The 24989-nt window shown below is 42.1% G+C and overlaps 2 protein-coding genes across 6 annotated transcripts in view; one reads left to right on the top strand and one right to left on the bottom strand.

The window, feature by feature from the left end:
* Nucleotides 1-13205, top strand: part of RIPOR2 (RHO family interacting cell polarization regulator 2) — a 58205-nt gene extending 45000 nt beyond the window's left edge. The window contains 11 exon segments of the mRNA XM_042836331.1: nucleotides 2445-2629; nucleotides 4399-4567; nucleotides 5176-5311; nucleotides 6145-6306; nucleotides 6988-7146; nucleotides 8451-8653; nucleotides 9253-9336; nucleotides 10101-10191; nucleotides 11615-11649; nucleotides 11651-11720; nucleotides 11723-13205. Coding sequence (XP_042692265.1) covers nucleotides 2445-2629; nucleotides 4399-4567; nucleotides 5176-5311; nucleotides 6145-6306; nucleotides 6988-7146; nucleotides 8451-8653; nucleotides 9253-9336; nucleotides 10101-10191; nucleotides 11615-11649; nucleotides 11651-11720; nucleotides 11723-11766 — 1338 coding nt within the window. The 3' untranslated portion in view covers nucleotides 11767-13205.
* GMNN (geminin DNA replication inhibitor) lies at nucleotides 1043-24500 on the bottom strand. Of its 5 annotated transcripts, XR_006171668.1 has the most exons (10): nucleotides 24271-24376; nucleotides 23933-23996; nucleotides 22214-22312; nucleotides 21731-21866; nucleotides 20996-21078; nucleotides 20801-20911; nucleotides 19278-19543; nucleotides 15579-15700; nucleotides 14831-14950; nucleotides 1043-6319 (listed from the first exon to the last, which is right to left on the bottom strand). XR_006171668.1 is itself a non-coding variant. In XM_042836352.1 (7 exons), exons 2-7 carry the CDS (start codon nucleotides 23987-23989, stop codon nucleotides 19343-19345), a joined length of 687 nt encoding a protein of 228 aa, XP_042692286.1. In that variant the 5' UTR covers nucleotides 23990-23996; nucleotides 24420-24500; the 3' UTR covers nucleotides 19069-19342. The 5 variants fall into 5 exon arrangements, 4 of the variants coding, with proteins under 4 accessions (XP_042692286.1, XP_042692277.1, XP_042692303.1 ...); XM_042836352.1 differs by lacking the exons at nucleotides 1043-6319; nucleotides 14831-14950; nucleotides 15579-15700; nucleotides 24271-24376 and adding an exon at nucleotides 24420-24500 and having other exon boundaries at nucleotides 19069-19543; XM_042836343.1 differs by lacking the exons at nucleotides 1043-6319; nucleotides 14831-14950; nucleotides 15579-15700 and having other exon boundaries at nucleotides 19069-19543.
* Between the last annotated feature and the right edge of the window lie 489 nt (nucleotides 24501-24989).

Here is a 24989-nt window from a genome sequence, read left to right as displayed (position 1 = left end):
AGAATCTCTTCCTCTTCCATGCAAACATCAAATCAGAGATCACTAAACAGATTTGCTCCTGTTGGAGCACCCTTTCACAGCGTTGTATTTTTAAGCATGTGTCTGCAGTGTGCTGGTGGTAGCCTTGTATGCTTGAGCAATGGATCCTTTAATCTACTCAAAACTTGGGGGAAAGAGAAAAAGGTACAATGGCAGAGGGGCAATTACGTTATGCCTTTCTCTACAGAAACCACTTGAGAGCCTGTTAGTTGTGCCATACTGGAGATCAGATTATAGCCAATCTTCTGCCTTTAAAATTCACAAGTCGCATCCTTGGTGGTTGTACTTTGGCTCTGCAAAGCTACACCAGCTGAGGATCAGGCCATGTAGGCATGGCAGCTGAATTTTCTGAACTGCCAAGATGATTTTTGAAGCGCAGATCCTACTGAAGGTTGCCATTCCTTCCTTGCTTTTTTCCCCAAGCCTTTTCGCTTTTTCCCCCGTGCATTTTTAAAAGAAGAAATCCTGTCTTTACACCAGGATGAACCAAACACATTGGAGATTGGAAAGAAGTAATGAATTTTGTATGTGTGTTGTTAGTATGTTGACTACTGATCACTGTGACTCATATCTCTCTGTGAATAATAACTCATGACGTGTTACTGAGCAAATAGTATCACATGGGAAATAATCATTTCAAATGCTTCATATTCATGTGCAAGTTGGTCTGATAGTCATTTAAATCTCATCCTTTAAGTACAAGGCTGAGGAGGAAGGAGGGAAGCATTCATCTTTTTTACAAAAAAAAAAGCCCACAGCTTTGTTAACATCTTTGTTTCCATTGGCGTATGCAGCTGCACGGTATTTCCCCAAGCTAAGTGGTGTTTTTTTTTTTTTTTGACAGTCTGCAGCCCCTGATTTTCATACTATTTCCTCAGTATTTGAAGCAGGCAAAGCTACCATTGCTGTTGATTTTCAACTTCATGGCTGCTCTGCCATGAAGTTGAGTGTCCAAGCAACACAGGGACAATGGAGACTGCTCATTCACTTTCCTTTTATTGGAAGCCATAAAGGGACAGGCATGGTGGGAGAGAGGACAGATGTGCAGACAGGAGCCCTGCACACTGGGGATGGCTGCTTCTCCCAGACCTGCTTTCCATCTGCATGTGGCTATTAACCAGCTTGCAGGTGGGTGCACAGCATCCCCAGTGACTGTGCTGGGCTTAGAAGGCTGAGCTGGAATCCAGCTGTGTCTGAAGAAAGCTTTCTTGGCCATGTCAGATGGTCAGAGAAACATGAAGCCCACATGTTGCTGTTGTTCTTGCCTGAAGAAGCTGCACTACCAGCCTCGAGAGAACTAGCAGCTAAAGCCATCTGTGCCACACAAGTATGACAGCCCTGTGGAGATGTTGTGGACTGTGTTTGAATAGTGAAAGACTGTGCTGTCAGTTCAAGATGACAAGCATCATAAATGCTAACATACAATTTATGCAAACAAACTAGAAGCAAAACTCCAAACCTTGACAGTTCTAAAAGAGCCAAGTCCAGACTCAGAGGCCAGCTTGTTTTCTTTTACTAGTTGAAACAGAGTCCTGGTTCCTACTTGGGACTGGAAGATGCAGCTTTGTACCTGCGTCAGTGGCCATGCAGTGCATGAGGTGCAGAAGTCCTCACACAACTCCATCTGCTGATCATCCTTTGCTCTGGCAAAATAACCTTGGCGTCAAATCTGTGGGCACACCTGGATGAACCACCACATGTAACCAGGGCTTTGGTACTTCCTGCAGCACCAGCAAGGCCTTGGTGGTATTTCATCCCAGCAGTGAGATAGGATGACTTCCTCCCTCTCTAGGCACTGTTGGTTTGCATGTTAGAATGCTACCTTTTTCTGTCACCTAGGAAATCAGTGCATTTTCCTTCATAAGCAGTGTGGCTTCAAAGGCCGCAGAAGTCCTCTCTCTTCCATCACATGTATACATCTGCAGATGTGGGACCAATATGGCTTAGCTTCATTGGAGTTATATCTGGAATACATTCAGTAGTGCCATTGTATATGTATTTATATATAAATCTGCTTTTGTACCTGTAACAGCCATTATGCAATGTGCCTTTCTTTTTCAAATTCCAGTGTTCTAATTACCATCTCTCCTTTTGGAGGATGTTGAAAGCTGTGTCACTTGGACTTGAGATGTACCTGTTCTTTCTATAAAACATGCTGATTTTTGCCTTTGCAGGTCTTCTCTTTGGGCGAAAGAGGAGGTAGGAGGGGAGGAGAAAGGGATTTTCTAGTTTCCAGGCTTTGATTGTGTATGCTATGAATATGAAGGTTTGAAATGAAATACCCAATAAAATGAAGTATGATAAATAAAATGAAGAATTTGAAAATTTTAAGCTTTATCCTCTATGTTTTTCTTTCAGTAGTAGCTAATATCTGGGGTTTTCATTGGTTCGTTCTGCTTTTGCAGTGCAAGCCAGCAGTAAGCCGAAGCAGGTCCTCCAGTTTAAGTCTAACAGTTGAAAGTGCTTTAGAAAGCTTTGATTTCCTGAACACCTCTGACTTTGATGATGAGGATGGTGGTGGTGAGGAGGTTTGTAATGGTGGAGGAGGTGCAGACTCAGTATTTTCAGATACTGAGGTTGAGAAGAATAGGTAAGTTTGTAGCAACTGCCAGCTGTGCTTAAGCCAAACTGATCCCCCAGCTCTTTGTCGCTAACAGAGGATCCCGGTGCATACATTATTCAAGGAAGATTGACAAATCCTGGAGGAGTTTATAGGGTCAGAGGGTTTCCGGTGGCTGCTGCGTACCAAATCTTTAGCTTCCAGGATAATCTTTTCAAATATGTGCAATCTACCCCCCAAAAAGAGATGGGTAAATTAAATTAAGCTGTCATCAATACTGGCAGAGCCTCTTCCTTGACATAGGTTTGGACCTGGCTTTCCTTGGATGTAATGACTAATTCCTCTGTGGTTTTTCCCCCCTCCCTTTGTCTTTTCTCTCTAGCCGAATGAGTCTTTGCAGTGGATTAAGCTTGTCAATAACAGTAACACAGGGCCAGATTTAAGCAGCATGGTGTAGGTTTCCTTTGGAATGTAAGAGTGATGACTGGTACTCTGTCCATGGCCCTGCGTGTTACCTGCCCTTCTTTCATCACTTCTGGTCTTTTTGAGGGGAAAAAAAAAAAAAGAGAAAATTAAAAAAAAAGCTGTGGTGTTTTGTGTTGTGGTTTGCCATTGTTGTGTGACCGTAAGATGCTGTGTTTTGATCATTAGATCCTAAAAGCACATCTGCTTCCTTACCACTGCCTACGTGTGGCACTAGAGCAGGAAAAAAGAAAAAGCAGAGCGCATCTCCCTCAGCCCACGTGCTTTTCAACAGGGAAGCTCTGCTTCTCACACCTTATCATGGCCTGTTCAAAACAATTCTGAGTGCAAACAAGCAACAACCATTCAGTTCCCATCATTTCCGTGTTGACTCTTCCCAGGCTGAGATAGGGTGGGAAGAAAAACTCAGAAAATTGTGTTGCTTGCTGTTCTGGTATTCTGAGCTTAGGTCATTGATTTAAAGATTTGGCTTTAAGCTGGCACTTCATCATAATTTTAATTTGAGCAGAAGAAATTGAAGTTAGTTACAAGCTAACTTGGAACCTAACTAAAATCTTGAAGTTAAAAATCTCATGTTCCCCCCTGGGCTCATCCCAGACAATGTGGATTCCTGCTTCCACTTTTAGCTGCATGCGACTCAGTGAAAGGACCGCAGGCACTGACGCTCCCAGCCCTGCAGCCAAGCACACTTAACAGTCTGGGGCATGACCTCGGGCTTTGTATTGAAACACAGGGAGGACCATTTGTACAAGACTAAGTTGGAAATAATGATTTAAAACGCAGCGAGAACAGCTTTACGTTCTTACAGAAACTACTGGCAAACTAAGCTGTACACAGTGTGCCTAAAGCAGCCTATGAAAATATCATGTCCCATATTCCAGCAGTGGTTTCCCTTCTGCAGAGACCATTGAATTTAGCACCAGGAAGATGCTGATAGCCTAGACCTGCTCTCAGCAGCTCAGTACTTGAGACAGTACAAACTGTAATGCTATTTCTTCTGGACTAATATGGGAGATAATTTGTTGAGAGATGGGTGTTTACCCCCAGTGTTTGTGCCTCTATGTGACAGCAAGGTTATAGACACTTGCTGGTGCAGACACCACGTTGTTCAAGGCCTGTCCCTACTGTGCCTCAGGTACCTCTGCTCACGCGTGACATGATGTCTTCATCACCATGTTTCTGGCTTTCTAAGGGGTGTGTGGCCCCAGGGCGCTGCTTTCAGCTCTGCTCCGTGCTCGTTGCCCATCTCTGAGTGAGTGTGTGTCTGTCCGCCCAGGCAGCCACAGCCCCACACTAACCTCCTCCTCCCTCTGCAGTTACAGGACTGAGCACCCTGAAGCCAGGGGCCACCTCAGCGAAGCCCTGACTGAGGACACAGGGGTAGGCACCAGTGTTGCTGGCAGCCCTCTGCCCCTGACCACAGGAAGCGACAGCCTCGATATAACCATAGTTAAGCACTTGCAGTACTGCACACAGCTCATCCAGGTACTGAGCACAGTTCATTTCTGCATTATGTTTTTACATTTTCATGGGGATAAATGGTTTAACAAGGCCAGCGAGTGCTGGGATGGCTGTGGTGGCAGTAGGAGCCTCCCCTCCCCATATTCTTCACCCCCACCACAACAGTCCCAGCATTTGGGAGAAGACTCTTCAACCTCAGATATAACCAGAAGCCCACTGTAGCAATGCAGAACAACTCTAATCCCAGTACCCTTAGCACTAAGCTGGACGCTGCTGACTCACAAGTATGAGAAAAAGGGAGTTTTGGGCTCGTCTACAAGAGTGCACAGTAAATATGCAGCTGAGGGAGGCAGGCTTGAACACTGTCCAGGTTTGATATGAATGATGTTGGACTGCTGAAGAAAATACAGATGTCAGCAGCAGGGAGTATTGGCCATGGGAAAGCACCAAACAGAGGCAGCTGGGCAGGGGATCAGAGCCAAAACAGAGCAGAGCAACAAGAAATATTTGATAATTCCAGGCAAAGAATTTGCCATTGCATTTCTTCAGGTGCCAGGTGTTTCAGAGGTTTAAGTTTTGTTTTGAAGCTTCAAAATGACTCCTTTTCTTCCTTTCCACCTTGTCTCCATTAGCAAATTGTCTTCTCTGGTAAAACACCATTTGTGACAAGAGACCTCCTTGATAAGCTGTCCAGGCAGACTCTTGTGATGGAGAATATTGCAGAGATCAGCACCGAGAACTTGGGAAGCATCACCTCCCTTACTGATGGTAAGAGAAACATTAGGGGGTCTTCCTTCTGAAAAGGGCTGGTTTGGGCAGGAGGCTAGCCGAAATAACCACTGTAATTAACTGCAGGGAGTGCACCGTAGCAGGAGACAACTCACAAACAGATGTAGCAGTCACTGAAGCTGGTCAGGGACCTTATTCATAGAATCCTTAGAGTTAGAAGAGATCTCTGAGGGCTGTCTAGTCCAGTTCCCCTGCAATAGACAAGGACATCACAGCTAGATCATGTTGCCTAGGCCTTCTCCAGCCTTGCCTTATTCTGTCTTATGTACTCCTATTCAGAAATAAGCAGGTGAGAAGGGGTTGTACTGATCCTTATCCTGCTTGACATGCAGAAGGTGAGCAGGGGTAGCTGCAGCAACAGGGTGGGGATGCTGCCACTTTGGCAGCCAAATTTGTCCTCCACCTCTTTCTCGAGGAAATTCAAGATCTGCCTTATGCTACAGGAGTCATAAGACAACTCCTCAGTGTGTCCCAAATGGAGTAACTTACCCAAGGCTACAGAGCAGTGCTTGGATAGGGACCAGTCTCATGCAGACCATTTATTTCCCCTAGTAATTCATGGTATTTAAAAGAGATGAGACAGTGTCCAGAACTGGATCAGAAGCAGATTTTCCTCACATCTTCCTTCAGGAAACAGAAATAACACATCACAAACTTGGGGTCAGCATGCGACCACCTCTGTGAAGGCAGTGACACAGGGTGACCATCAGTGACATGGAGTGGATGTTCTCCACACATATCACATTTCCCTTTAGAAAGAGAGTGCACTGAGCACAGCTTTGCTTCATCATTCATTTTGTCTTCTCCTTCAGCAATCCCCGAGTTCCACAAGAAGCTGTCACTGCTGGCTTTCTGGATGAAGTGCACTGGTCCTTCAGGAGTCTATCACACATCTGCAGACAAGATGATGAAGCAGTTGGATATCAATTTTGCTGCCACTGTGAACGAGGAATGTCCAGGGCTTGCAGAAACAGGTACCTCCTGCTGCTGCAAAGAAGTTATTTGTCATCAAAAGGGAGAACAGTTTTGCACTGGGCTTTACTCAGCTTTCATTGCTTTGTTTTCCAACCCCTGGAGGTCTGTTTGGGCATGGCTCCAAGATGTTATTTGAAAACTAATACAACAAATTCTTGGAACAATTTTAGCCTGAAATAATCAGATTGGAATAGGAGAAAATAAGTGAAGAGAAATCATTGTTTAAAGACTCATGAGGTAATCAGAAAGTGCATTCCCAAATACAGATTTGAAAGCGATACAGTGCAGTGGGAATCCTCTCAATTTTATACAACCATTAAGATTGGAAAAGACCACAAAGATCACCTAGTCCAACCATAACGTGTTAATATAATGTCCATGTCCCATTACAGTTCACTGGCATGAAATGTGTACAAATTCAAGTGTGTCTATCTGAACATAGGTTTCTTTTTGGGGTTGGATGTACCACTTGTCAAACTCCAGCTCCATTGACTAGCTCTCCCTGAGCAGGAACAGGATGGCTTGCTCAGACTGCAGATGCCCACCCAGGATGGGGTTTTCCTTCCTGTTCCATTCTGCTGCCCTCCAGGATATTCCCAGGCTCACTTTCTGCATGCCACACACCTGGGCAGGAATGCCAGCAGCTTCTGTTCTCATAACACATCCTTTTGTCCCTGCAGTTTTCCGAATCCTGGTGTCTCAGATTCTGGACCGGACAGAGCCCGTCCTCTACTCTACCATGTCCTCAGAAATCATTACTGTCTTTCAGTATTACAACTATTTTGCCAGCCACAGTGTTAATGACCTTGGAAGCTATTTGCTGCAGCTTGCTAAAGAAGGTAGGGTATACAAAATATAGTAGCTAATAAAGATTGCATGGGTGTCCTTCTGATTTTACAGGAGAATGGGGGAGAGGCAAAGAAATGCCTTGGATACTAGATGTGACTGCATCCCAGAGCTGCACATATCAAAGGGGAGGCGCTGATGCAGATTCACTATCAGTCATTTCTATTTCCACAAATGAATAAGAAAAAAAAAAAAAAAAAAAATCACTGAGTTACTTTTCAGGAAATAGCTGATAGTGCTGAGCCAGGCCCAAGGCCTGGCACGTTTTCCATGCCCACAGCTTTGGTGGAGTTCCAGTCTTTCATCCTCCTTTATGCAGACATCTCATGAATTCTGTGATTCTATGAAATGCTGAGATCTTCTCAGGAGCCAAGGGATCACAGCACCTAGGTCACTGGTAGGCTCTGCCTCCAAGACTTAAAGAGAGAAGCAGATGTTCCACAAAGCATGCTAGACTGCAATTCCTGGCAAGTCAAGTTTTCACAAAATCACAGAATAGCTTAGGTTAGAAGAGACCTCAAAGATCATTGAGTTCCAGGACTCTATAGTGAGCTAGCTGAGATGCAGTTTGAGTCTAGTTTTCTCTAACCGGAGAACTTTAATCAAAAGTCTAGAAGGAAAAAGACATTTCAGGTCACTTCTGAAACACATAAGCCCTGGCTTTTGATGGGAGACATCAACCTGCCTAGGAAAAACTTCCATAAAACTGTACTAGAAGTCAATACAGTGGCTAGGATATTGGTTTTCCCTTGTTACAACGAGAATTTAAGCAATACAAAAGCATCCCATTTAGTCCATCTACTCATATCCTCCTGTTACAGCTGGAAAGATTATTCCAATGAAAACAGGAAAAAAAATACTCACCTTCATCCAAAGATCTAGGCTTGCAGAAAAAACTACACAGAGAAGTGAGCTCTAGAAAGAGATCCTTCCCCAGGGGCAGTCAGCCCTGAAATGAGGCCTAAGAGAGGTGCAGCCAGGCTCCATCCCTTCCAGTCACACAGCTGAATTGCCTTCACCTGTGCTCCCACAGCTGACTCAGTGTTTGCCTCAGGTGATCAATCAGTGGTTCAGGCTGTGACTCAACAGTTCCCATACACCTCCTTAAGAAGAATGTCTGAGAAACAAACCCAACCTAGAGCCCAGTTCCCTGTGAAGATACACCACAATACTGCAATATTTAGATGGGGATTTTTCATCTGTCCTCTGTATATAGCGAGGATTGTTGGTGGGGAAATGAGAAATCTGAAACACATGATAAAAAAAAGTAACAAAAGCCTTCCTCCTACACTTCTAGCCTCTGTGGTTCAGATGTTGCAGTCTGTGAAAGATGGAAAACTGCATCAAAATGTGTCCAAAATAAACTCCAACAACCTCCCACCACAGCAAGAAGTTTTGAGAGCTTTGGCTTTACTTCTCAATGAAAATAAAAATGAAGTCAGTGAGTCTGTGGCATCACTTCTGACAGCTACTGCAGAAAACAAGCACTTCAGGGAGAAGGTAAGTGGCAGAAAATCACCTACTGCATAAGGGACCTATATAATCATAAAGTTTTTTTTCTGTCTGTGTGTCTCAAATGTCTACATTTATAAAATGATTGTTCTGAGCCTGATTTAAACTGAACCAGAGGGATTTTCCACCTATTTTTTCTGCAAATATGTAGGTTTATTTCTATCATTATGCTAGTCTGCTTCTACCTGTCATTGTACTAAACAGGTGCTAAACCAGACCACGCATGTATTTAGGAAGTACAGAACTCTACAGCTATCTTCCACATCTTGGCTTTTGTGCCAGCCTACCTTAAACCCAGCTTGAAGGCAAGTCCCCAGCATCATCAGCACACAAAGATGTAGATTGCGTTTTTTTTCCCTAAAGGAAGCTGGCAACTGAGATCTGCCACCTAAGATGTGAGTCTAGCACAGATGCTGAAGGTAGGAAGTAAAGCCAGATTAAGCACAGAAATTAAAGAGATGGGAGAAAAGGAATGAGAAGAAATTAGGGGTTGACTTCCAGCCATTCGTGGCAGACTCCACTCTCCAGCCTGCTGCTCCACACAGCCAAAGACATTTTCAAGGCTACTTCTCTTTATGTTTCTCCAGGCCTTGATTTATTACTGTGAAGCGCTAACCCAGCCCAACCTCCAGCTGCAGAAAGCAGCCTGCCTGGCCCTGAGATACCTCAAGGTAAGAGACAAGGAGTTTAGTCGTGGTTCTTGGCATTACTTTAAAGAAAGGACACCTGAGAGGTGAGAATGATAAAATAGAAATTGCAACAGCAGCTTTTGTTTTGCATTGCTGCATATCATTTTACAGATTCCTTGTTTGGAAACAGTTTCAAAGCTTTGTTTTGAAGGAGAGGAAGAAAATAATCTTTTCCAGGATAAAACTAACTATAATGCATGTAGATTGCAGCAGTAGAAGAGATACGTAGCAAATTTGTGACACTGCACAGAGAGACTGTAAGAGGAAGTTTAGGCCATGCTACATTATCAGCTCACCTCTGGTACCACTTCTGTACTACTTCCCATAAGAGAAAGGAAAAACAGTTGCTTGCTAACTCAGCTGGCACTGGACACAGCAAAAAAAAGTATATTCCATGCAATAGACCTACAGCAGAGTGATGGTTTCTCCTGCATGAAGCATGAGATATGGGGCTTCTCATGTTAGTGCTGGGCACTCCAGCAGCTTCCCCTGCACAGCCTCCTGGCCAAAGCTCGTGGAGCAGGAGCCCTTCTCATCCTGCATGAAGTGAGACAGGGCAGAAGGGTTGTGCATGTTTCATGCAGTTTGGTTTGTGAACACTTTTAAGACAAGACCAAGGACACAAGATGGTATTTCCAAGTGCATAGGGAAAGGAAACACAGAGGGTGGTAAATACTCCTATATGATGTTCTGAAATTAAACCATAATAGGTAGTGTTCATATGATTTTTTTTTTCTATTTTCCAGGCTACTGAGAGTATTAAAATGCTGGTCATGCTCTGCCAGTCTGACAATGAAGAGATTAGAAAAGTAGCCTCTGAAACCTTGCTCTCACTTGGTGAGTTGCCTGCTTTACAGCAGCATTTTGTTTCCTTTTTGAACAGAAATACACATAAAACAATTGAATTACACAAAAACAGGTTAAAAGTATATGTTCTTAGAAATAATTCATTCTGAAGATCATGAAAATGGACCAAAAAGAGAAATTGAACTGAGTCTAGGGGGGGAGCAGAAATGGAAAAACAGCAAAGGAAAAGCTGACAAAAGGGATCTACTTCATAATGACCTTATGTTTGCAAAACAAGTGTAGGCATTCAGTACAACACCTTTTATTGAAGTTATGTAGAAAACAGCATTTGTGTTCTGCTTGTCCTAGGGAGTGTAACCTCTCCTCCTTGAGGAGGCAGGACCAGCTCCTCTTCTGCAACATATCACACCCTGTTCTGGGCATCCTCTGTACCCTGCACTTCCTAGCTGCCTAAACAGCTTACTGAAACAAATCACACTTGCAAGTGCCATTAGCACTACCAAGCTTTCATTTGAGCTGAATGATCTCCATATGCTTATTTGGACAGATCCTAACCTGCAACAGCTCCTTCACACAGAACCTCAGACACCTTGCAGAGACCTTCATTTTTCCCTGGGACAGCAGCCACCCTGCTCATTAACCTGTTATCTAGCTGTGTATCAGCATGACTGGAACTGTGGCTGCACAGTTTCAGGACCCCAGTACTTCAGTGGCACTACTCCATTTACTGAAAGAAAACAAAGCTGTATTTTTCTGGCCTGTCCTCAACTCCATAAGGTAGACAGAATGTGTTGCTCATGGGTATATGTCCATTTCTAATTTTACTTATGCAAATTCATCAAACACACACTCTTCATTTACCAATTTAGCAGGAACTTACTCTGCTGCCAGAGTACTCAGATTCTGAAACATTTAACCCTATGTCACTTATACAAACTCTGGAAGATTGTACCATTCTTCTAGATGATGTACCAGAGACCTTTTTTTGATTGCTAATGGTGAGCTCAAGATGTGGTTAGACTCACTTCTTAAAAGTGCCAGAAAGCAACAAGTGGGTGAAAGCACCTAAATTACAAACAGATAAACATCATCTGCTTCATATTACAGCTGCAGCTGAGACACGGAGCACTGCAGGTCATTTAAGTAAGATAGTTGTACAGATTCTGTCATCTAGCCATACAAGCCAGAGCTGCTTCTGTTTTGCTCTAAATAAAAGCAACCTGCAAGGGCAAATTAAGAAATAGTTTGAACATTTTTTTCCAAGTAATCCTTAAGTTACTTGTACCAACATACTTAACTTTCCAAGTAATTTCTGAAGTTGCCTTCAACAACGTAAGAAACGTTAAGAGGGAAAGAAGTTACCGGTTACCTTCTAATAGCAGAGAATCCAATAGTTCACATGTTGTATGGCAGTGATATAGGTTGCTATGATGCTTTAACATGTTGTGTTCAGGTGAAGATGGGAGACTGGCCTACGAACAGCTGGACAAATTCCCTCGGGAATTCGTCAGAGTTGGAAGTCGCCGTGGAACTGAATCTGCCACAGCTTTTTAGGAAAAGAACCTGAGCGTAACAGACGTGAAAGAAAGATGGAGCTGCCATTAAGCGTGGGAAGTAGAATGAAGACTTTGAAGGAGCATCCCAAAATGTAGCAATTCACCAACTTTTTAAGGAAAAGCAAAATCTAAACACAGCTAAAGAGTTCCTATTGGCTCCTCTGCAGCTTATGATGGAACAACCAGATGAGGCTGAGGAACAATATTTTCTTGACTGGTTTGTAATAAATAATGCAATTGCAGTTACTCAGCCTTGGCAAACTTCTCTGAGTTTTTAGAATCTGGCATCTTTGTATATTTTACTGAGCATTAATTGCGTTTACTTCCTTGAAGTGGTCATGAAAACTTGAGACACATGATGTGTATATGTGACATGGATGAGTAGGAGGCCACTTGAGCAGAACCACAAAGCAACTTTCTCTCCAATGCCGAACAAAGCGCCTGCTGCCTCACAGTGTTCCCAGAACCACTCCAGCAGCCCAGAACTCCATGTGCTGTCTCAGTAATGAAATACAGAGCGAGTTTCTTCAAATTTTGCCTCCAGAAGCAGCATGATGCAAGCCCAAGGAGGTGTCACTTTAGTGACTCATTCTGAATGCCTCTACTAGTCTTTTATTTCCTTTCTCTCACCCTCCAGCAATGAACCATCATTAATCCAGAGATTCATGAGGATCAAATAACCATGTAGGTTTTGAAAAACTAAATGAAAAGGTAAAGCACATTTATTTATTCTAAGAAGTAGTGATGAATACAGCTAATTGCACGAGTCCCCAAAGCCATTCTGTCCTGCAGGTTGCAAGCAGGATTGGATTTCACACACTGTAATTAGTGGAGGATAGCTTCTATAGAATGATTTCAATAAAGAACTGAAACAAACTAAAGCAGACCTTGGAGGCAGTAATAAACAGTGTGAAGTGAATGCATTCGCTCCCCCACTGCAAGAAGACGGTGCTTCAAGCTGTTGATTATGAGCCTGAAGATAACAGAGGAGGTGAACAGAATTTAGCAGAAGAGTGTTTCTGTACTGTGTTTATTATGCATGAAATGATATTTAGATGTCAATTATAGTATCCAAATTTGCATAGACTACATAGAAAAGATTGCAACCAATTCACATCAAAAGGAAGCCTTTAGCGCCAAACACATTGGCAGGCAGAAGTTATTCTGTTTTTTGTTGTTTTTTTTTTTTTTTTAAATGGTGAATGTTAAACAATGTACATATCTGTATATTTATAAATATATATATTCTCCCTTTAATTAAAAAGGTACATTTTGTACAGTTCAAAATGCTTACTTGTTTACTGAGGGACATAGACTCTTTATACAGAAGGTGAAATAACCATGTTCTGGTTTTTGTACCACACCTGTCCCAGCAGCTGAGTTCTTTCAAGGTGTTCTTTTGTACTGACCTCTGCTTTTTTTTTTCCCCCCTTTAGTTTTGTGACATTTATTTCCTATCACATTTAAGTTATAATAAAGATTATTTTTTAAGTACTAAGCACATCAGTCCATATGTATAATCTTTCTTTCTACCAGTATCCTCTCCATAGTTAGGCTCACGTAACTTTCAAACTACCATGGAAATCACTCCCCACTACTATAGGCAGAACTCAGCACAGAAATGATACAATACTAGCTCATGTTTTTGTATACACAACTGCTGCAAGTTCCTTTTTTCTGTTGGCCAAGGGAGGGTACGCAGCAAGCTGTTTTAGTAACAGAAATAGACACACAAATCAGAAAGTTTGGAAAAATAGAGGGATGAAACAATAGTGAAAATGACTGCTCTTAGTTGTATCTCTGTAAGGTGAACAAAAGCACATTAAAAAAGTTCTAAACTAAAATAGTATTTTTGAAGCAAGGTGAAGAGTGCATCCTCTTAGCACTCGTCCTCTGTTTGCTTCAAGTGTCTCTGTGTGGGCACCCTTCCTCCTGTCTCAGAGCATCAGCAAGAAGCACACAGTGTTTAAAAAGAAACCAGGAATATTCTTATATTTTTCTATCTGTCATCAGATCTTATCAAACCTTGCTTGGCTACAGTTTGTGCATCACAGAGCAGAATGCAATTTTTTTGGGGGGGAAAAGCTATGTAGGTGTTGCATTCTGAACTGATCTGAGGTATGCAGAAGTGCCTGAAGATCAAAAAGCCAAAGCTACAGAGAACATGGGGTTGCTCACACGTACAGGTATTACACTAAATGGAGTTGATGGCGCATACTTGCTTCTGTCTCACTGTAGTTTAAGTGAGTTTGTTACTGTAAAGCTCATCCACTACAGTATTCTAATCATTGAAAGCCCCATATATACAGCTCACACCAAATGGGTATGAGAAAATTGCGCCCTCAGACTCAGTGAGGAAATTCACAGATATCTGAGTGCAAACACTGAGACACAGAGTTTGGTTTTTATTGTGGTACCTGAGACTGACAAGCTTGAACCTGGCATATAGATGTATAAAGGCTAAAGGTAAGTTTAAGCACTAGCTTTCTTTTATTTACTTTTTTTCTAAAAGAAAAAGTCTTGTCTTAACATGATTTGTGACAACATACAGGAAAAAAAAACCTACATTCAGTTTAAGTAACCAAACAGGAATCTCAGCAGTTTCTGCCCTCGGTGTCACAAATTCTTGAAAAAGCAAACACCTTGAGCCTTCTAAAAACCCATTAAAACTAGGTCCAGAAAAGCATGTGAAGAAAACAGTTCCTGCTCAGCAGCAGTGGAGTCTAAGGAGCACGCCAGGTTAAGTGCTCTCAGGAATCAAATTTGCCTGGTGTTTGTGTCAGTGGCTTGTTCTTATTTTTTACCCCTCACACTTTTTGTGAACTACCATGGTTTTCACCATGCTGTTAGCATTGCTGGGTTCTGCCCAGTAGATACAGTTACCTACAGCCTCCAGCTACAGCAGCAGGAGCAATCTGCCTGCCCAGAGCTTCTCGTTGCCATCCGTAAGATTCCTCCTGGAATCAGCATGCCTCCAAAAAGCCATCTAATGTAGCTTTGCTCCATGCTGCAGTCTGTTATATACTGATTATTACATGAAACATTCAAAACTAGAAGTCTGTAGGATTGCTGGACTGTGTATCCTACATATGGACCTCAATTTGCAATCCTACCTGATGATAGAACCCACAGTGCTCCTCTTCAGCTGGTTTAGGTGCCCCAGAGGTATCGCTGTCCCCAGGGTTTGGCCTTGAACATGACCAATCACATTTCATCATGGTCAGTTGGCAGATCTACAAAGCAGCAGAAAATAGTTTTCTTATCATTTCCTCATCCTTATCATTTCTCAACTACCCTGTTATTACGCGAATGGAAACATAAGTTAACAATACACAATGATTTCTGAAGAAAGAGCTGGTAACAATGCAATTCAGTCTCAGCAGGAACAGAGCACTAATGAGGGCTTGGTAGATTTTCAAACCTGCTCAAAATCTCAAATTCAGTTCTAAAAACAACCTCAGATGGCCCTTAAGGAAAAGTAAATGAATACACAGTGTACTTCCTTTGAAAAAAAATAACTAAACTGATCTTTTTTTCTTATTTGTGTGCAGGCTGCAAAGTAAGCTGCAGCACACGTCAGTGCTGTGGTCACTCAGGCAAGCAATACAGTGCCAAACATCAAGTGATTTTAGTTGTCCAGCCAAGGAGTTATTGTGGTCTAATTCACTTCTCTGTGCATTGTCTTCAATACAATGAACTTCTGCACTGAGATGGTTATTTTTGCTGAGCTTGTCTTCCAGCTAAAACATTCTTCCTAACATGAGCCCCCTCCAAACCAATGATTACTTGTCTCTGCTAGTCCAGGCACAGCTGTTCCTTCCTGAAACACGTCCAGACTCACAACACTTCAGTCTTACATACCTGACATTCTGTCCTCAAGGCGTGCACATTTCTTTGTGGAAAAGTGCCAGGACCCAGTAAATGCATCCCACATCTGTGAAACTTTAAGGTCCATCAGCAAAAGATCAAACTGTGACCACAGGCTGAACAATGAAAAAGAGGCAGCATGATGGTTAGGTGGTTGCACAAAGGCATTTATGACTTCTTGGAAAAATCACCTTCTCTACTTAGGTCCCAGAACTGATAATTTTGTTTTGCATGACAGTGTTCTCTGTAATTTAGCTGGATATGAAATGCCTTTGTCTTTAGTGATGCTTTTCAGCTACAGAGCTGTGCTTCTGTGCTAAGTGAAAGTTTCCTTACATATTTGAACAGAAATAAAACATCAGATGTCTGTAACAGATACATATAGCCTACATATAACTTCCACGCATTTGACAAGTTTTTCCACACACAGAAAGTTCTCGTACTTTGATAAGACAACTTCAATGCATGCATGTTTAAAAAAAATGAATTCAGGACAAAAAAAAAATGAAACAACTGTTTTAGGACATTTTTAAACAGCGATGAATGCAGCAGCACAAGGCTCCTGATGATGTTTCTATAGTTAATATTTCTGATATAACAAGGAGATATTACTTGATCAAGTCCAATACATCTGCAACAAAGAACACATACAGATTCAGCTTCCAAGCCACAGTTCATCTCTCACAGCTGGTGTTCTCACAGTATGTTTTTTTTTTTCAATAACAAAACTAGTTTCTCTGATAATTGCCACAGTATGCATTGGAGTTGTCCAGTGCAAGCATGCTGTAATCACTAACTGACCTGTGTATTTTTGAAAGTAAGAGGTGTTCTAATCACAGGCTGGCCAAATGCTGCAGGGTATGCAGAATATATGAATGACATGAAAGATTTACTTAGCACAAAGTCCTTCTCAACTCAAAGAAAGATCCAAGTACTCAAAAGCATCTTTCCTTTGTTACTTGAACTTAATCAAAAAAACAGCACACGATTTAGATCTAATAAACATTCTTCTTGGCTGTTTTAATGAAGATGAGACAAATGCAAGATGCAGATTGTGCATGCGAATTCTGGGTTTAGAGCATTCTGACAATTGTTTTATCAAGCATTCAAGCTTGTGTTGTATCAATTAGAAAACACCAAAACATGAAAAGAGTTCCAACAGCTGCCTCCACTCGCTTGGTCTAACTTGCCAAGGAATTATGTATGAAACTTCATAGCCTTCTATGGCTCTGAGGAAACGTAAACTACTCCAAATGTTGAAAATAACGCTACCTGAGAAGAAATAGAAATAAAATGAATTTATTTACAAATAAATTCAATTCCACTGCATAAAAGGTCTGCCATGAAAAGTTAAAACTCAGCTTCTACTGCTTAACTACTTTGGCATGAAAAACCTTCACTACCTTAGAATCCAGGCAATAAGGTCACTTGACCATATTACCCATCTCCCCCAAGAAGAAAATTGTTCTACAGAAGTTAGCCGTTATCCAAGCTGTTAGGTTTTTTTTTGTTTTAGTTTTACTCAGTAGAGCATTGCATTATCGCAAGTTAAAGGAAACACTCGTGATGGAAAGAATTATGTTTAGTCCTCTGAGCACAACTGAAGGGTGTAATCTTTTGTTTATTACATTCCCAGGAAAACACGATGCCTTGCTTTGCTTACCAGATTCAGGACTAAATGGAAGCCAGAAATCCTGTAATGATTCCAATATACCCATTTAAATGTGTTGTGAAACAGGTGTTAACTGGCACCCATGTGGAAACAATAGTATACAGAAGAAATCTAAAAATACCAATCTGATCGCTCCGAAGGCATTTGTGCATGCCCTGAAGCACCTGTTTTGGGAAGGTCTGATAGAAACCCACTAACTAAAATCCCCGATTATTTCAGCCAGCTGAAAGTCATGCAGCATTGCATTTTGCATTAAGCTCTTCACAAGGTATTGCAATTGCCACCACCTTTTAGAGCCTGGCCAAGGAAGACCCTTGCCAAACAACTGCCAAGATCCCACCAAAGACTAGAAAGCTTGCACTACTCTCCCTTGTACCTCAGCACTTGGAGCTGGAAATACTTTATTCCTGTATACGGCTATCAGATAAGGTCCTCAAAAGTTTTTGAAGTGTACCTTTTGTTCTTGTAAACACTTCAAGTCTTTAAGTGTTTACAAGAGAAACATTTGTAAACACTGTACTGGCAAACATACTGCCTCATCCCTTGGTAAATACCAAGAACAGTACTCTGAAAACAGACAGCCAGTTTCCATCTGGAACAGCTCTGAAGCATGGCTACTTCATCTTTATCAAGTTCTCAGAACAGCTGCTGAAGAGTGAGCAAGAGCATCCAGGGGAGGCTTCAGAGGGATCTAGTTACCATGGAGAAGTGGGTAATAGCAATAGCACGATGTCCAAAGGTAATTGCTGGGTTCTGTGTTTGGAAAAGTAATGCCTGGCACAGGTACAGAGTAGGAGACGAGCAGCTCAGCAGAAAGTGACTGGAGGTGGTGATAGCAGGCTCAGCATGTGCCAGCAGCATGTCCTGGCAGCCAAGGGCAAACCACATTTGGGGGGTATTAAAGCATAGCCCAGCAGTGAACACAGGCAATCCTCTTGCTATACTTGCACTGATGCAGTTCCGACCCCCACAATATAAAAGATACTAAGGCCTTTGAAAGCACACAAAAGAAGGCAAAGCTTGTAACAGGGCTGAAAGCTACATCTCGCTAGGAGAGGCAGAGTACACAAGTCTGAGTGGTCTCCATCTGTTTGCTCTCCTCAAGAGGCAGCAGGTTCTGCTCCTTTATTACCAATAACAGAACAACAGCACAAAACATGCAGGTGAGTTTCAGACTGGACATTAATAAAGCATTCTTTACTGTGAGGTTGGTGGAACACTGCAACAGGCTTCTTAGTGAGGTGGTGAACACCATAGCTGTCAGCAGCTCAAGAAGCATTTTGACAATTTTGCCCTCAGTGATGAGCTTTACACTTCTGGTTATTACACTTCTGGTTAGCTCCTAAAGCTCTCAGGATCTGGACTTGATCTCCACAGGTCCCTTCCAACTGAGCTATTCTATAAGCTGACAAATTTAAATTTCAAAAAACCCTACCATTTTCTATGTAAGCTTTCACCTATACGCCTTGGAAAAGACTCCTTTAAAAGACAGCAGCAATAATTTAAGAGTGACAAAGCAAGGGTTTAACTAAACCTCAGAATCAATCTGAAGTCTTATTATCCATTCAGAAAAAAAAAAATAAAAATCTTACATCTCACCAACAGCACTCAAGTTTTTTTCCAGCTTTTGCTTTTCCCTTCCCCTCAAGCCATTCTGCTCTCCAGAATTCTGGATAAAATAAAAATAAATCAAGGGAGTTCAGAAGTGCCCAGGCAGTCCTTCTAAAAACACTGAGAACTTCCATCTACAGCAGCCACAATCAACTTGTGGAGCTTAAAATTAGCCATTCCTCAACTCAGACAAGACACTGCTTTGGTAAGGCAAAAATTTATTTCTCAGTTCTCATGCATTATGTCAGACCATTTGATACTTAAACAACAGTTTGAAATACACAGTATTTGCATTTTAAACAAGCAACTAACTGCAGCCTGTAATAAGTTTTACAAGCAGTATAGAGATACTCCCTGCTACATAATTTCAGTTAAAAGCCACCCTCATGCTCCCACAAGAGTTTCTATACCTGAGAAGATGTAGTATGTCCTTTCAAGGGGAAGTCTGCAATTAAAAGAATCCACATACATAAGCCTACTTAAGGTCACAGTTGTTAATTTCCTTCACTTGAAGCAAGACACTCTTCCTTAAGTCACACAATGCTTGTGATGGCCCTTCTGAAGAAGTGCTGTCTGCATCACCACCAAGGTTAAGTTCTTCATTTTCTTGCTTGGATTCATCTAAAGCCAGACTTTCCAGTGTCTCAAGATTATCAGATTCTTGCCCCGTTAGCCTCTAGAAAAACCACAGGGGATTGTATGAATTTAATAACCAGTAAGACAGCCTGAAGTGAGTTTAGTAATCAGTAAAACAGTGCATGACATGGTTCATATACCTCACTCCTCAGAAGATGTATTTGAAAATGTTTTACATACAATTAATGCTTTAGCATTACTTCAAGCTTATTATTTCTGCATGGGAGTCTGCCAGTAACAAGCAACACTCCCTGAATAACAGAAATATCAGGTGGAGTAAATCAATGGAGTCTTAAGACTGATCTAAATAATCACACTAACTGAAACTTGACGATTAGTGTGAAATTCATGAAGTAAACTTGATCAACTGGTCCAGTCCAATCAGATAACTGAAGTAGACTGCCAGGCACCCAGCTTCTTATGTCACAAGAGAGCTCAGTCCAGACACTAACCAACTACATGATCATATGTACATCCAGGTTTCATGGCTGCTTATTTGTTATAGTTCCAGGGCTGCTATAGGCAAGCTATTCCTGCTTTCACAGACTCAGCAGCAAGGCTACCAGTCTCCAAGGAACTCTCCGAGAGAAAGAACAGCAGCTACTTCCAGAAATTAAATCTACTGTAGGTCTGCAATTTAAAGCACCAAACATGTTTTCAAGAACTATTCAGCAGCTAGTGGAATCAGCCTTAGCTCTTGCAGGTGACTTATCTTCCTTGAGGCATAGAGATGCACTCTCCCTTAAAAGAGTAAGGCTGTAACTAAGCTCTGGTTCCCAGCTCTTTGTTGAGACCTTCTGCTGATCAAGCATACTTTTCAATTTTTATTGAGTTCAGCAATATTAGCATCTATAGTACCACTTTTAATTAAACAAGACATTTTACAGTTTACAAGTTTATAAGCCTTGCAGACAGGCTTTGTACATTAGGCTTTTCTTAGGCCACAAAGTGGCAAAAAAGTTAACTCATCCCAATAAAGTGCAAGTTAACTCTTCCTTTGCATGTCACCATCTCTAACATGCACAGACTGTTCTTGGGAGACAACAGGTTGAATCTTCATTTTGGAGAACATATCTCCCAAGTACTTCTGATACTGCTGCAGCTCCTTAACCAAGTGTAAGCTGGAAAAAAACTCATTCCCCAAAAAGGGCTCTTATGCCTCTTATCAGAGCTAGCCTGTGGAAAGCAGCTCAAACAATAATCTACATTTCTATGAGCACACAAATGAAGTCATGCTTTGCTAATAACAGCCTCACAGATCTCTCCTATTTCATCCTACAATGTTACTTTTAAGTACCTCGATCATGCTGGTCAAATAATGCACGTGTTCAGCCAGTGACATGAGCTCCTCATTTTCCTCCTTTAGGCGGGCGATTTCACCATCTTTTTGTTCGATCTCTTTGTGCAACTGAATTGAACAAAAAAAGTGTTGTTAAAACAGAGGAACAATAGCTGCTGGTGGTACAAAAGTTAGTTAACTTTCACCAGCTACCTTTTCATTTTCTTGAAGCACTTCATACAGAGCCTTCCTCCTTTCTTCAGCCACTTCTTTCCAATATTGAGATGAAGGACTTTCTAAAGTAAGAAGCTACAGTAAGTCCAAGCTAGGACTGAACTCAGGAGATCACCTTAAGGTACCTAACTCACATACAAGCATTCCAGATACTGCAAGAATAGAAACTGTGTAGTGTTTTCCCCACACACTTAGTAGCACATTTACGTTGAGAAACGCAAGCTCAGAGAAAAAGACCCCACATTTATTAGTGGCTATATAGGCTGAGTCTCCTAGAAGATGTCCCAAATATTACAGCATGTGGAAGACACGAGTCTTACTCTTAAGTCACTGTCCACACTGAACACTAACACCCACAAAACCCACAGTATTTTATAATTAGTCCTGAGAAACTCAGGAGCTTCAGCATCAGCACCCTACAGCAGAACAGACCTTCATTTCAGCTTAGTCAGTTGAAAGCCCATAGATAAGCTGAAGTAGAGAACTACCAGACTTAACATCGCACAGAGAGTTCATGGTAATCAGTATTGGGAGCCACTCTTAATAGCAGACAAATACACTGCATTTAACATACTACAGTGGGAAAGTATCATCAGCTCCCCCAAACACTACATAAAAACACTTACCTAACAAAACAACCATGCTTCAAGTCATGCTTCAAGTAGAAAGACAGCATTTAAAGAGCAAGAAATTATTCCTAGAATTACCACATACTTTTTATGAGATCTACAGCTTGAATAACATCGTCTGTATTCTCATTTTCTTGCTCTCTGTCCACAGATTCCTCAGCTTTACAAGCTGAAGAGGTAAGCCGGTTATTCCAGAGTTTCCTCTTGACTGAAGATTTCTTCTGCATAAAACAAAAGCAGGTTTAGTTTCAGAGCAGCATTTAAATGTATGTTTTTATTGTTTTCTTAATACAAGTTAGCAAGTGCAAGCTTGTCCAGGACTGCAAGTAAGACTACCACCTCCAATTTCTTCACATATTTCAAGCTTACATAAAATATGACTATAATGGATGTTTTCTATAAGAACATTCCCAAATGTTTTCCTGAAATACTCCACAATTATTAATTTTAAGTATTGTTACTAAAACAGTAAGCTTAGATTATGTCACTAATTAGTAGATTACATGTTTTTCAGTTGAAGCTTCAGTACAAGTAGCTGTGTAATTATTTCTACAAGTGATTCTCTTACCTCATTACACCTTCCAACCAGGGAACCTTTTGCAGAAGGCTGAATCATCTTAAGAGTCCGTCTTGGGGCAGCACTGCATGCAGTGTCTGTGAAGTACTTCTAAAGAAAGGAAACACTGCTTCAAAGGGTTGCCACACTTACCTACATAAACTGAAACTCCAGTTTGCCATGTTGCCATTAGCATAATGGACTGTTCACCTCTTCAAAAAGAGATGATATTTTAACCTACTTTGAATATTATGCAAAGAAAGGAATATAGTCTTCTACAACAGAGGTAATCTTATCAAGCCAAGCTCAATCTCTACCCTCAGTCTTCTCAACAGAGCTTAAACAGGCCACTGGGCAGAAATGCATGACTACATTCCAAGGCCAGTTGAAAAGCAGTATAACACATGCTACAATGAAAGCTCCCAAAGCCATGTTTGACAACAGCAGTATTACACTCTGGGGGAACAGAAACAAAGGCTGCAAAAGCAAGTTTATTTACCATGCTACATTGTTTTATTGGTGGTTTTACTGTCTATGAACACATAAATGGTATTCATTTATACATATGGTGTTGCTTCAGTTAATCAGAGTGAAGCCACAACTTCTTTGCTTGGATCCAGACAGGCTACTGTTTTGTATAAACAATATATTTGTTACTTTTCTTCTTGTACGTAAATATCTATTTCCTACACTAATGCTCTCTGATTGGGTTGGTTACATGGCCACCATGGGACAGCAAACAATGGCAGAAAACCAAGCAAAAATAACCAGAATACAATGCCACGCCAGCGTGAGAAAGTCACCGATCCACACCATGCTTCGTATGACAGGAGCTCACCTTTCCCACGGTAGTTTCTGCCACCAATTACCCTGCTGTTGAACTGCAGGACAAACACTAACCACTGTGGGAACAGGAATCACACTGTGTCAGACACTGCTTGCTGCTATTGATGACCAGCATTTAGTATGCTCTGCCAGGGAACTATTGACTAATACTTGACTTAACACATCACAATTAAGTATTTGAAAGTACAAAAAAAAAAAGCAGACTTATCGAAGATCATTTTCACTAATAAATTCTTATTGTAATCAATCTCTCTTGAGTGCTATTAGACTACATTATGTCATATTTTCCAGTTCCAGTCAAGGTCTACATTTAATTAAAAAAAAAAGTTCAGTATAATCTCAGGTAACTTCTAAACAGCTAGCTCGGAAATAAAAGTAAGCTCTGCTATCATCTCAAGGCAATTAAGACTTATTAAAGTGGTTGTAGAAAAAACCTACAGACTTACAACAATTACAGTATGCTCAAACCAAGATGGCTTCACCTGTAAGCTCACCCCCACAACAGAACCCACTCTGTAGAGCCCTACATACAGTCCTAAACACAGTAACTGAACTGCAGCAGGCCAGCAGCAGCTTTAAGACAGCAAGCTACCTCAGACTTAAGCTAATACATACTTGTTGTGTACTGAAGAGCACTCAAACACATCTGCTCAAGCAGAATACAGCATTCCCAAGACAAGAGCATTAAGTCAGGTGGGAGCACGTTGCATACCTCAAGTGGATATATATGGTTTGTGTCTCTAACAGCCCATTTCCAAGACATCACAGTGCACACCTTCAAACACACCAAGGTTATTCACAACACAGCACTCGCCAACTTGCACCTTGCACTTTCTGTTCTTTACATGCTCCTGCATTCTAGCAGCAACACCTCAAAGCTCATACCTGCAGAGATCCAGATGGGTTCTCCACGTTCAGGCTTTGTTTCATTTTGGAATTCATCAGATCACTGCAGAATAGAAAATAATAATAAAAAAAAATTAGAATACCTGGCTACGGCTAAAGCCAGAGTATTACGATCCCACTTCGCAAGCTCTTACAGCAGCACTAAGAACTCAGCCAAAGTCACGCGGTTAGGAAGCTCCTTCAGCTCAGAGCTCCACGCGTTTTAGCCCTACACCAGCAAGATGCCAGAGGTCACCACGAGCTCGGCAGCTGCGAAGCCTTCCCACAGCCTTCCCGTAGCAGCCCGGACACCCCTCAGAAGCACCCTACCTCCCTACCTGAAGTAACGCACGCCCAAAATGGCGGGAGACGGAGCCCCACCCCTGCGCCGCGCAGCCAATGGAGAGGCGCGCCCGGAGCCCGCCAAGATCCAAACGCAGAGCCTTCCAGCCCCGCTCTTCTCCAGTAGCACAGAGCCCCCGCTTACCGCCGGCCGCTCGCGCACAGCACACTGCAGCAACACGCACGTAGCACCCAACAAACTGCCCCCTTCCCTCCCGCCCGGCGACTATAAGCAGGTCGGCCGATGCTGGTCCCTCCCCCGTCACGTGACCTGCTTGCCGCGCTCCGAGCCAATCGCAGGCCACGCCGGCCGCAACCCGCCTATGGGAGTCACGCCTCCGGCGGTGCGAGGGGATGGGCGGGAAGGTTTCCTGTCAGGGGTGGGAGGTGGGGTGCGCCCCTCTGCACTGCAGTCTTACACCGTGGAGAGCAGTGCACACACTGCTGGCCATCTCATAGCTAGCCTTGGACAGCTTTCAGTGTCTTTTCCAGGCAGTATTTTGAAGCACAATTACAGAGAGCAATGGCAATTTAGCGTCCCACCCGTCAGTCATCTGCTTGGAAATAAACTGCATGGCACTTAGAATGTCTCGAGGCAAGTTACAGTCTGGCAAAGTAAAGACAGACTACAGAGAATGATGAATTAAACAGTGTTTAAACAAGTATAAGGAAATAAAGCTGATCTCTCTTGCATAAACTTGCTCAGTCTCCCATT

This window comes from Centrocercus urophasianus, unplaced genomic scaffold (genome assembly GCF_019232065.1).
Source record: "Centrocercus urophasianus isolate 14NV4802_14NV808 unplaced genomic scaffold, USGS_Curo_1.0 seq_11, whole genome shotgun sequence".
NCBI lineage: Eukaryota > Metazoa > Chordata > Aves > Galliformes > Phasianidae > Centrocercus > Centrocercus urophasianus.
Note: the sequence above shows the minus strand (reverse complement) of the source record. Positions and strands in the feature narration are given on the sequence as shown.

Coding starts and splice junctions, on each gene's coding strand:
- GMNN (XM_042836352.1), bottom strand. CDS start 23,989: ATGAATTCCAAAATGAAACAAAGCCTGAACGTGGAGAACCCATCTGGA. Junction 22,313..23,932: donor ACCCATCTGGATCTCTGCAG/GTATGAGCTTTG, acceptor TCCTTTCTTTAG/AAGTACTTCACAGACACTGC. Junction 21,867..22,213: donor TGGTTGGAAGGTGTAATGAG/GTAAGAGAATCA, acceptor TGTTTTATGCAG/AAGAAATCTTCAGTCAAGAG.